The sequence below is a fragment of the Micrasema longulum genome, unplaced genomic scaffold (assembly GCF_059751315.1).
Source record: "Micrasema longulum isolate JH-2025_06_02 unplaced genomic scaffold, ASM5975131v1 h1tg001106l, whole genome shotgun sequence".
Lineage (NCBI taxonomy): Eukaryota > Metazoa > Arthropoda > Insecta > Trichoptera > Brachycentridae > Micrasema > Micrasema longulum.
The window spans coordinates 1-12,829 of record NW_028278294.1 but is presented as its reverse complement, the minus strand read 5'-3'; the positions used below and the strand labels follow the sequence as shown (position 1 = coordinate 12,829).

At 34.7% G+C, this 12,829-nt stretch overlaps 1 protein-coding gene across 2 annotated transcripts in view; it reads left to right on the top strand.

The window, feature by feature from the left end:
• Positions 1-10,742, top strand: part of LOC148277014 (uncharacterized) — a 168,764-nt gene extending 158,022 nt beyond the window's left edge. For both annotated transcript variants that reach the window (XM_088233446.1, XM_088233445.1), the window contains exon 2: positions 9,481-10,742. In XM_088233446.1, coding sequence (XP_088089572.1) covers positions 9,481-10,163 — 683 coding nt within the window. In that variant the 3' untranslated portion in view covers positions 10,164-10,742. The remainder of the gene's footprint in view (positions 1-9,480) is intronic.
• The last annotated feature ends 2,087 nt before the right edge of the window (positions 10,743-12,829 follow it).

The following is a 12,829-nucleotide window of genomic DNA, read 5'->3' as shown; positions in this document are numbered from 1 at the left end:
GAACTAGCTGACAGGCGTCTCACGCTTAGACCATCTACGTCTACGGCGAGAGGAAAAGTTATTATACCTCTACGCAAACAGCGCACTAAATTTAGTGAACGCGCATTTGCGGTCGCAAGCCCTATGTCATGGAATGCTCTCCCAGCAGAGGTGCGAGGCTGTGAAAGTGAAGTGATGTTTCGGAAAAAAACTTAAAACCCACTTGTTCTCTAAATCATTTGAATAAATCCGTAGCATGTGACAACAAAATAATTAAAAAAAAAAAAAATTACATATTTAAAAGCTTCAATTAAATTAATTTAACAATAGAATCACTATGTAAAGCGCCCTTGAGGTATTTTATTACGAAAATGGCGCTATATAAGTTATTCATAATAATAATAATAATAACTGATTATCTTGTAAAAATAATCAGGAATGCAGTGCCCTATGCGCCGTTTGTAGCGAAAGGGGAATAATGAATGAATGCAATTTGTAAATGGCTATTTTTATAATCACCTCACAAACACAAGTGTAAGTATCTGAAAGATACTGAAGTACGTATTATTATGAAGACTGAAATAAGCAGAGAAAATATTGCTGAAAACTAGTAACACGGCTAAAATAACCTTCGTATAAGATTTTTTTTAATCGGACCGAAGGATCATAATATTATCTAAGCAATACTGTAAAGGGTGGGTGTTATACACTATATGTGTTGGACACTAAATTTAATGGTCAAAAATAAGTCAATTTAAGATTTTTATCTCCACCATAAAATATACACTTTTTGTGTGTTTTTTCTTAAAATGAACGCATTGCATTTATTTATTTTTGATAATAAGATTTAAACTGTTCAATTATTGTAGCATGTTTAATTAGTACCCGCCCAATGCATATAACAATTCTAAATTATTTAGACTCGTTATATCATTTATTGTGCTAATTCAATAAATTTATCGTGCTAATTAAATGAAATAAAAATAAGAATAATTTTCATCGTCAACATTCACACCTCGCTGTTTACGTAAACACTGCCCACCGGCGCGGCGCAGCGCATGGCGCTAGAGCTGTCTGGCGGGACGGGACTCCTTTACTTGACTCTCTATTGGCACAGGCGCTCGGCGCTATGCCTGTGCTGTAGGTACGCAATAATAATAATTCACGCTTGTATAAATCCTAATAAACAATCCACCCGTCGAACTGGATTAGTAAACTCGGTGTAGTTTTTTTTCCGCAATTATAACAAAAATATCTCCCAAATCCCCATCTCAAATGTCCCCATCGTGCAGACCGAAATGTTCCTAGTCTGTATAACGTACATGTATAACGATAGTCAAATACAATTTTTAAGCTCTTGTCGGAAAAAATATAGCAATTCGACCCAAAACTTTATAAAACTATGTTTTATAAAAAGTTTTTTTTGTAAACAAATCGATGGCTCTGTTCCACAGAGCGATAACTCTAAAATTTGAAGTTTTGAGTTATGTTAGGTATTCATTATACAGGGTGTTCTTTAAACCCTGTCACATCCGAAACCACGATAATCAGTATGAGCAAGAAGACATATTGGCACATTAATATATATTTTTTAAAACGAATAAAATTTAAAAAAATAAAATATAAAAAAAAGGAAATGGTTGCTTACTTCTGCAGGAGTGAAAAGGGGGGAGCCTGATACTGTGCCGCGCTCCCCTCCTTTCTTCCCTGCAGAAGTAAGCAACCATTTGTTTTTTTTTTAAATATTTTATGTTCAAAAAATTTCTTTGTTCTAAATATTTTTTTTAATATGTCTTCGTGCTTGGGATATTTATTTATTGTACAGCGCCCTTGAGGTGATTTGAACAAAAAACGGTGCTATATAAATTATCCAAATATAAATAAATAAAGAGGTAATGGGTAGATGCTATAGTAATTGGACACTCTCAATCTAAGAGTCAAAAATAGGTAAACGTAAGAATTTATCTCCACCATAAAACAGAATCTTGTCTTGTGGGTTTTTTTCTTAAAATGAACGCATTGCATTGAAAAAAAATTTTGACCATTGAATTTATAATGTTCATTTATGTATTATGTCCAATTACTATAGCACCCAATGCTATAGTAATTGAACACTAAATCTAAGAGTCAAATATAGGTAAACATAAGAATTTATCTCCACCATAAAACAGAATCTTGTCTTGTGGGTTTTTTTCTTAAAATGAACGCATTGCATTTAAAAAATTTTTTGACCATTAAATTTATAATGTTCATTTATGTATCATGTCCAATTACTATAGCACCCAATGCTATAGTAATTGGACACTAAATCTAAGAGTCAAATATAGGTAAACGTAAGAATTTATCTCCACCATAAAACAGAATTCTTTTTTTCTTAAAATTAACAACGCATTAAAAAAAAAATTTTGACCATTAAATTTATAATGTTCAATTATGTATCATGTCCAATTACTAAAGCACCCACCCTAACTCTTAAAAAACATTAATTTTATCTTTTTAGACAAATATTTTCAAATGGAAATAAATAAATAAACTTAACAATCTCGTAGCTATAACTAATTGAAACGTTGTGATAATTTGCGCAACAACTTTAATCCTAAAACTAGTAGCCACTGTGTGTATATTTCACAAAAATATATACACAAATACTTCACCTTAAGGTTATATGAATAATTATATTTTACAAATCAATTTAGATGTGTCAAAACTTTGGTAGGCCATTTCATAAAACAAATAATTTCTACAATATTTTGAGTTTGTCTTAATTTTTGTAGACAAGGACTGGATTCAACTCCCTGGGGAGCTGTTAATATGTACATATTACAACAGAGATGAAGAACATTTTAGAGAAGGTAATATAGAAGTCTAGGTATCTACAGGGCTTATGACCTGTCATTGGCTGGTTTAAGGGGCCACTTTACACACTGTGTAATATTCACCATTCTGCCCATATTTGAACATCTTATTCATTATAATTTCTAGTTATCAGTTAGCCAAATCCCATTCTTTTAGTTAATAACTGTGAATATTTAGTTTCAATTTTTTCAATCTAGTGTTTCTATTTTTATTTTCTTAGTTATGAAAAATAACACAAAGTTTCAAAAACTCTCAAGGTTACTGAAAATGCTCGGTGGATGTCAATTATAATTTATTATAGAAATAAAAGACAAGTGATACTTAAATCCACAAATTTGTAATAACAATTTACCGGTTTCATCGCTTATGCGACAACTTCGAGACTGGTATCTTTATTATAAAGTTCAATGTATTTATACAAAATTGTGCATATAATAGTAATTAAATTGAATTATGTTTATCTGAAGGACCTTTTTACACAATGTTGCGGGGATAATACAAGAGTTTATAAAATGTTATTTCAATGAGTTTAGTAAGATTATATGTGTGGAATTAATATGTGACTATTTTGCGAGTACAAAATTAAAGAATTTCGCTTTTTGTGGGTGTCGTAATTTGATTTAATCGCATTCCTTCAAATGATTGGATTGCTAAATTTGCACTAATGCAAAATTATTGTAAACGTCAGTCAGGATCAAGGTAATGCTTGAAAAATCAACCTAGTACAGTAGAGAAGAGTAGAATAGAGTAGAGTAATATGTTATAGTAATGTAATAATAATAACCCACCTGGCCAGGTGTTCTAGAACAGAGTCGTACGTCCGACGGGTATCACTTTAGTACGTTGTGTAATCGGCTCGTGTTTCACACGCCCCCTTCTCCCGACCTACGTTAATACGATTAAACGCTAGACTCTAGGCATTAGAAATGCAGGATTGTCTGATCTTATTCGCAATATTCTACTGCCCAATTCAAACTATGCACATCGGAGACTCTTTACACGGGGGATACGTACCACGCAGTACCGTGTAAAAAAAGTATACCAGGGCCCCGATTACAATGGGAAGTTAACAGAGTTATCTTCGACTGCCTATAAAGAAAAACCGATAATTGTGTACGAAAATGAGTTTATTCGAATGAACATTTAAAGTATCTTCGCCGGTAACCTATAATTAAACATGTTTAGAAGAAAAAATTGTAGGCATATTCTGCTTTTCATACAGAAAACTTTATTTTACTTTGTAGATAAAATTGAAGATTTATCTATGAATTATGACTTAGTATTTATTTTACTCGAGATGAATTAATCGAGGCTCAGGGGCCTGATTCTAAGTTCGCGATAATTAAACACGAGCTCGTGTTAACAGGGGTGCTATTCTGAACCACTCTCGTGGCACGAGAAAACAGTTTTTTTACATTTTACATACAAAATACACGAGATAATACGGCCACGAGAGCGTTTGGAATACCAGCCCAGAATACGGATTTGAATTTACGTTCGAAGTAAAGCGCGGCCGTGTTAATTCCAGCGTTAATTTGCGATAGCACGGACTCGGAATCAGATCGCTGAAAAAGAACAATGATGGATAGGTTTCCTCGTATAAAAATCATTTTGGGATTTAAAAAAAAAACTTTCATTTTATAAAAAAATATATTCTGATTATTATTTTTATTAGTAGTGGGGGTCAGTGCTATGCAAGCTCCTGACGCCACTACGACCTGTGAAGATCTCTTGTGACGGGTCCCCGTGAATAGTTCTCGCCCTTCAAGCCCCGGTCTATAAAGAGCCTGGCTACTGTGTGGAAGGCGAGGGTTTACATTTTGCTAAATCTCCCCCTCCAAGCCCAGATCCGTAAAGTATCGGGCTATTAGGTAGGAGGCGAGCTCTTTAACATCCCCAGGTTATACCAGTGGCCCTTGAGGATGAGGCTCCTTTTATGATGTAAAGCATCACATTCACATATAATGTGTATAGGTGTTTCCTCGTCTGCACTGCTGAACCTACATCTAGAAGTTTCGGAAAGTTAAAAAATATAACAAAATACTTTTAAAAAAGTCATAACAAAGATTATTCACTATCACCTTTCCTTTACGCATACCACTCTCTGCGCCGACTAAGTAAAAGAGCGATGTAGGGAATCCCAAAAACGATGCCACGTATATAAGAGGTTCCAATCTACTGTGTGTTAACATAAGTTGTGTCTATGTTTTTTTACCCAAATTTAAAAATGAGTACCGACATTTTAAAAAAGGTCATATAATTTATTTTACAACCCTTCAAAAAGGAAAAAAAATCAAGCACACGAATGCTAGCGTTTTCGAAACCTCCTTCCGCGTTCAGTCGAGAGAATAAAGCTGCCAAAGCTGCTCGCGATATTTGCGCAGTGTACGGTGAAGCTGCTATGTATTATTGACTAACTTGTTGTAAAGTAACGAAGGAGAATACGTCATTGACTAATTGAATGATGAATTAATTGGAATGATGATGAATTATTTAGTTGGATTATATTACAATCTCATAATTGAATTCATATTTTCTCCATATGCACATATGCCTATTTTAAACTTCTACAACAACAACAAACCATCACGTCGTTTCTCTGTAAGGGTAGGCAGAGAGGATAGAACCCCACATCACTCTATATTTGCATACAGATATCGGTTCCTCTACATTCGCGCGCCGTATTTGTTGGATTTTGTCATGCCATGTCTTTCTTAGTCTTCCTCTAATTCTGCATCCTTAAACTTATATATTACTAAAATAAACTGGCACTTCTTAAATTCATTCTTCACATGTTCAGGCATACATGTTCATTTATTTGTGCATTAACAATATTATATTATAGAAAAAGAAACAATATTATTTGTACTAGGAGGGGGGGGGGGTGCTATAGTAATTGGACGTGCTACAGTAATTGAATATTCTAAATCTGATGGTCAAAATAAATAAACGTAAAGCGTTCATTTTTTGAAAAAAACAAAAAAGTGTATATTTTATGGCTGAGATAAATTCTTACGTTTACTTATGTTTGACCATTAGATTCAGTGTCAAATTACTCCTACTACTATAGCACTCACCCTAGTACAAATAGTATTGTTTCTTTTTCTATCTGCATTTAAGTAAATGCACCTTGGGCGTGTATAATTCAATAATTATTTTCTGCATAAAATCACTTTGGTAAACCTTTATTGAGTTAATGTAAAATAACTGTGGGAAACGAAATTTGTCTGACATTTGCCGGTCAGTGGAGCGGTTGCCAAAATGTTTGACGTGCCGGCCAATTGGTGCTGATTGATGCGGAATGTATTTGCGAATGTCAACAATACGATTGGCTTTAAGTCATCGATCTAATATAATCTGCCCGGTTCAATGAACCAAAATAACTATTCTTTATTATTCACAAATAATCTATCAATTAAAACCTTTTTAAAGAAACACACAAGTGATGCCATTATACATATACAGATTTCTGGAAGTATTATACGTATAAACCTAATATAATGAAATATATTAGGTTGTGTGTTCCGAATGATTATACTAGAGCGAGATCGCGAGCACTGTTTTGCGCACCCACAAGCCGTACAAATGCAAGTCATAATTCACCCATTAATAGGGCAATTCGATTGCTGAATACGGTTTCTGTAGATAATATGGATCTATTTTTCTGTACATATTGGCAGATTAGCAGATATCTGCTTTTTATTCATTAACTTATATTTTATATTTACAGTCTGCATTATGTATTGTGTTAAACAGCCCTTAAAGTAACGCAGACTACAATTTACGGTCAAATAAATAAATACATTATTCCACAATGTTTTGCAGACTGGCTGGATTTCCTCCCTAGAAAGTTATCTAGATCTAAATTTGTTGCAACAGAGACGGAAAATCTCTCTACAAAACTTTTGTGTACGGGTATAAATGTACACATAAGTTTTGTAAATTACTTGCGCGGGTATTGCCTAGACCGGGGAGGGCCCCACAAAATATCACAATTTAAAATTGCAAGTTTTAATTCAGTTAAAGAGTTTCATTGAACTCTTCACGGTCTAAGTATTTCGCGTGTGGTTAGCGGAAAATGTTCTCCGATCGTGGTCACTCGCGGTCCACCAAATAAAACTCACGATAATCCGCTATCGTAATCGAATCTCGTCTGATAAATCGATTGCGGCAGGACTACGAGTATGAACTGAAATACTCGGCCTCACGCAAACTGACTCCAGGATCATGGGGTGGTAAGAGATTTACCGATATTTTTCTGTAGTCAACGAGAATTTCCTACCTTAGAATTGAATTATTTGTATAAATTTTTCAATCGTTTCCATCGGGTACACAGCACAATAGTACCAATCCATGTTAAGCTAGGGTTTCCTAGGACAGCGGTGCTCGTATCTTAACGGCCGTAGTGAACGGTGATGCGGTAGACAGCCGTTGTAACAGTGACTAGAGAGTGGTTTCCTAGGAAAACTGTTTTGATAACATTTATTAACACCGTTTTCCTAGGAAACCACTCTCTAGTCACTGTTACGACGGCTGTCCACCGCATCGCCGTTCACTACGGCCGTTAAGATACGGGCACCGCTGTCCTAGGAAACCCTAGCTTTACCGATTAAATTTCATACAAATATTTATTCCAATTTTCCTCAGAATAATTAGTGTATTGACGAACATCAATAAATTTCTTTCTAATAAGTCTTTAGCTTGGATCTAGAAGGGCCAGTGCCAGATTTAATATTTTTCTTGCCACCATTTTGTAGAGGGTCGATGTCAATAAAAAAACTTATTCAACCATTTTTTACACACATACATGACATGTTGTACTGCTTTGTATAAATATTTGTTATCAAAGACGTCAAAGAGTTCATTATAACGCCTAAAAATGGCTTAATTATTACTTTATTGTAATATTACTATTATCGACATTGGCTCTTATAGACCCAAGCCACCAAATTATTCTAATGGGCATCTTCAGACTAGGCTAATTGGTCAAAATAAATAAGTGGAAGTGTACCAAGTATTTTTAAATTTATAACTTATATGTAAGTATAAGTTATAACATCATTAATATACGTACACTTAAAAGAAAACTTCTATAAAGCCAACACGAATAAGAGTACTATAAAATAACGCCTTCATTCGCTCTCAAAATCGGTGTTCTGCCACTTTTTGATGGTGTAGTTTGCTTTATGTGAAAGTACTGTACATAAAATGTTCATGTATGTAAAAAGGTACATTCATTAAAATTTGCAACATAACGCTTTCATCTACTCATGTATTTAATGTATACCTACCCATTCAAAACCATTTTTAATAATGTAACAATATCGTGTACGTTTTTTATTTTCCTACTATCGTATACATATGTACGAATATAATATAATTATCGTAATCAACGCGGGCCCTCTTGTACAGAATAACGACTCCCGACTATTACCTACCAGTTAATACTACCATACTATTTCCACCACCAATAACCGCGTAGGGGTAGGTTGGAAGTTTGAATGTCTCAAGCGTCCATTTTGGCATAAAGCTCTAGTTTCTTCCAATTTTTGTTTACTCGTATTTATGCTATGTTGTCAAGCATGCCCTTTTGATCATGTTGACTTTTGGCCCTACCAAATTTATGGTTTTGATTTATCCGATATTTATCATACCCCGCTAAAACTCCGAAAAACTCTCTTTTGAGATAATTATTTATATAACATTATTTTTTGGTATGTGTATTTTTGTACATACATACATACAGGCGATTACTAGTACTTAATTTAACTCGGAAGAGTCTTAAATACATAAAATAAAGTAATATTCTAATTAAAAATACTTAACTTCAATATCAATACATAGATGGTGCTCCAACACGCTAGTGAATGCTTTCTCATTTAATAGGATATATACAGGAATCAAAATCATACCAGTGTCGATATTCGCTAATAAGCGGAATGGGGAATGTTGTACGTAAAGTGGCCACTCAACCCAGCCAATGACAGGTCATAAGCCCTGTAAACGCTCGAATATCGATAATCCTGAATTGGAAAAAAAAAAAATCTACCTCATCTCTGTAGGAATATTGATAAAAAAAAAATTATTTATATAATTATAGCGTTTCAAGTTTTGCAACATTTTAAACTCTACATTGTGTGAATTGATCGTTACATAAACAATTGCGCCTCCTAGCGGAAACTAATTGAATTAGGTTTTTGTAATTGTTTGGGCCAATTGCACCAAAATGAGTTTAATTTTCAGGTTTTTGTTGAACCATTTTGGTCCATTTCACGTGTATCGTGCCAATCCACCCGGCTCGGTAAAATTAGGATGGGTTATTTATTATTTTCTTTTTTCGTTTTATTTCTTTAATTTCTACTCGCGGGTGAAAATTTTGCTAAAAGAAATCAAGTGGAGATAAGTCGGCCTCTCGGTGTACTGTTTCGTGTGTTTACCTACTAATTAATAAATGAAAATAATATATTATACGATTTAAGTCAATGGTGGATTTTTGCTATGGTTTGAAAACAGCCTTTAACGTGCTCAGCGCATTTTCGACGGTATCTAAGTTTGGTCACTATTGTTTTAACGTGCGATATATTTACTACTTGTTAATGCTCTGTCCCAAATAGTGAGTGATTGTTGTGTCCGTTCTGTCCGCAGCTCGCGACCGCTTCCCGTCCACGTCCAGCACGGACGAGAACGACAGCGGCTCGGAGGGCTCGCAGTCGGGGGGCCGCGGCGGCGGGGGCGCGCGCTCATCCGGGGCGCACGCCCACCAGCCGGGCTCGGTGCGCAAGCGGCGCGGCAACCTGCCCAAGCACTCGGTCAAGATCCTGAAGCGCTGGCTGTACGAGCACCGCTACAACGCCTACCCGTCGGACGCCGAGAAGCTCACGCTGTCGCAGGAGGCCAACCTCACAGTGCTGCAGGTAGGTGATCACACGCATACCTATGATGAAAGATTTTTGAATTCTTTCGCTATCAATTCGCTCTACTTCTCCAAACCAACGCAGAGCTCCTTTCTTGATTTTGTGAATAATGCTTATCCCAGCCTTACACAATGTACGGATCTTGACATTTGTGGATCTATCGTACATAGTTTAACCACACATTGGCCTAAGAAATCGCTTTTCGATACCATTCAGCCTACTTTTCTACCTATTATTCCGAGTCCATACTTCTCCCATACATCAGGGTCGGCACCAGGACTTCATTGTGAACTGCTAGTTTTGCCTCTTGCGACAAACATTTATTTGCTAAGTTATTATAATACATTTTATCATCACTTTCAATCACTTTGTATATTTATTTGTATTATTTACACGTGGAAAATACAATATTGATTTGTCCCAGTCCGATCATTGTCCACGTTTAAGCAACGATTTGTAGGACAGGACATTGTTCCGATACATTGTTACAAGATAGACGGGCAGGCTATCGCCGCGGATCAATGATTTCCCCCCACCACCGCGCTTAGCCGCATTGTCCTCGTGTGAATGGGCAGGACCTTATGACAATAGCGATTTGCTGGACGTGTGCTTGTCGCTCCCGCGCATTTTTTCTGCAGAAAAGGTTGGCAGAATTTTTTTATTTTTTATTATTTCGTTTTTTTATATTTTTTAAAAAGGAATAACCCGCTAAGCCTCTATTTTGAGGCTTGTCAGCAGGTGGGGTAGAGGGGATATGGAAGGAGGTAATGACAAATACACTACAACACCCAGACCAATTGAGAAAAATATCTTTCTTGGACTTTTTTCTTGCAACTGGCGGGAATTCATTTTCGCAGCGCTCACGTGTGAATGAGGAACTTCAGTCCCACGGGAAATTATTTACAAAAAAATGTTTTCTTGCGCGCTGTAATAATTAAAGCATGTAATTGTTCGGCAAATATTCTTGAAAATGTACTAAAAAAAAAAAAAAAATATTTAAATAAAAACGAACTACTTTGTGCGACGTCACTAGTTTATGTAAATCAACCAATGATAAGAAAGTTGTGTAAGATATCCGGTTTACTTTCCGTGAACGGACCAATCTGCAGAACTGACCGAGTATAATGTCCTGCGCGGGCGAGGCTGTTCACGGATCTGGGACAAGACAATATTGTCTTTTCTATTGTATTGTCCATGTGTAAACGATACTTTAAAATATTCACTAAGAACGGGAACGTTCAAAGAAGTGTAAATGTGTCATTCATATCCAGCGGGTAAATCGTATAGCTAGAATTATGTCTATTTTTTAGCATATGAGAGTTTATTTTATAATATACGAGCTAAATCCGGCAATGCTTTGCTATTGCTAGATTAAAGGGCATACTCGTATACAGATGAAATGAACACAATCGAAAGTTTAAAATCGATTATTATTGTATTTAGTCAAAATTAGAAATAAACGTATACATCATTATTTTTGGGTTTCGGTTTACATAAATTGTGGGGACAGAGAATTTTGATATATAGGTATTCAAACATTGTTTTCCTGTCACTGTCTTGCAGATGCCTCCCCGATGCTGCGCGAAAAAGACAACTGCATGTCAGACCCATTATTAGAATAGATAAAATCGATCTATAAAAAACGAATGTTGTTTGTAAACATTCAAATACAAACTTTTTTATATATTAAAAAAAAAACATCTTCCCAATTTTTTTTATATGCATTCTCGTCGAATGCAACTCTGGTGATGGATAGAAAAAACATTTACGCTTCTAACTTTTTTCTACTTAATAAATTGAAAATTTTAATGGCTATGAATATGCTCGTGGCAAATATCTACATTTCGATAAGTTTTTAATAAGTTTTTTGTAGTTATGACTTATTTTATCGGATGTGAGATATTTACACAAAACATACGCTTAAGTTTTATCACAAGACCTCTGCATAAGTTTAATACACCGCTAAGCAAAAACTTAAATATCGTAATAAACTATTATATGAAGATGGATTGGCATAGTTTAGCTCGAAGTCTTATATGTTCATCGCGTTTATGAATATATTGTATGCCATTATTTTATTTCCCTTGTTTTGTCTTTGCTACATAGTTTCATGTTCTTTTTGTTCAGTTTCTTGTGTATATTAAATGTTATTAAATATTTAAAAATAATCACTTACCGACTTGTCTTTGTCTACCGGTTTAGAAACGTAGCCGTCTCTTCGTCAGGACACAAACTAAACCATATATATATAACATGCAAAATCCACTATACACCTTCACCATAGTTGTTGCCCAAAATATAAAACCAACACGACATGCATTTTAATAAGCAACCCTTTAATGCACTGATTAAGTTATAAAAATATTTTATATTGTTAATAAAATGTTTAACCACAAAGTTAATGCTCTAAATATTAATAATATTTCGTATATATGTTTCTTCGTATAACTGTTGTAATTAGCTAAGGCCGTATAATATATAATTAATAAATATGCAATGGAATCACACAGACTATTTTAGATATAATTAATTACATTTTAGTGTGTTTTTAAAAAAATATGTATTTCTTGTACAAAATAAGTTTTACACGTGTATGTTTTTTTTATAATATCGTTTATTGTCGATCGTTTATCGTCTTAAGGAAAAGAAATGAAATATGAATAGTCTGATGTTTTGTCTTCTCGTGTTCTGGTTCACGGGATTTTCCTGTAAGAAATACACCATTAACTAGAGAATGTTGTGAAGATCAAGAAGTAATACATGTAAATAATAATAAATGTCATCGTTAATCTTAACTATTTACAGTATAACCCAAAATCTACCATAGGTATCGAAGTGGTAAAATTCATGAGTGCATCGCTCTCATTTCATCAGAGATTAGTAAAAATGTTTTCCCACAATATTGTTCCTGGGATTAACGCTCTAGGTATCAGAAATCTGTTTCGTCAACTGTTACCTGTGACATGTGTAATATGCGGCAATATAATACGTTGCTGTCACGATAGCATTGATAGGGCGTTCTCATTTTTTTTTTTTCAAAGGGAAAATATCTGCATTCATTTTATAAAATTTATCAGTAT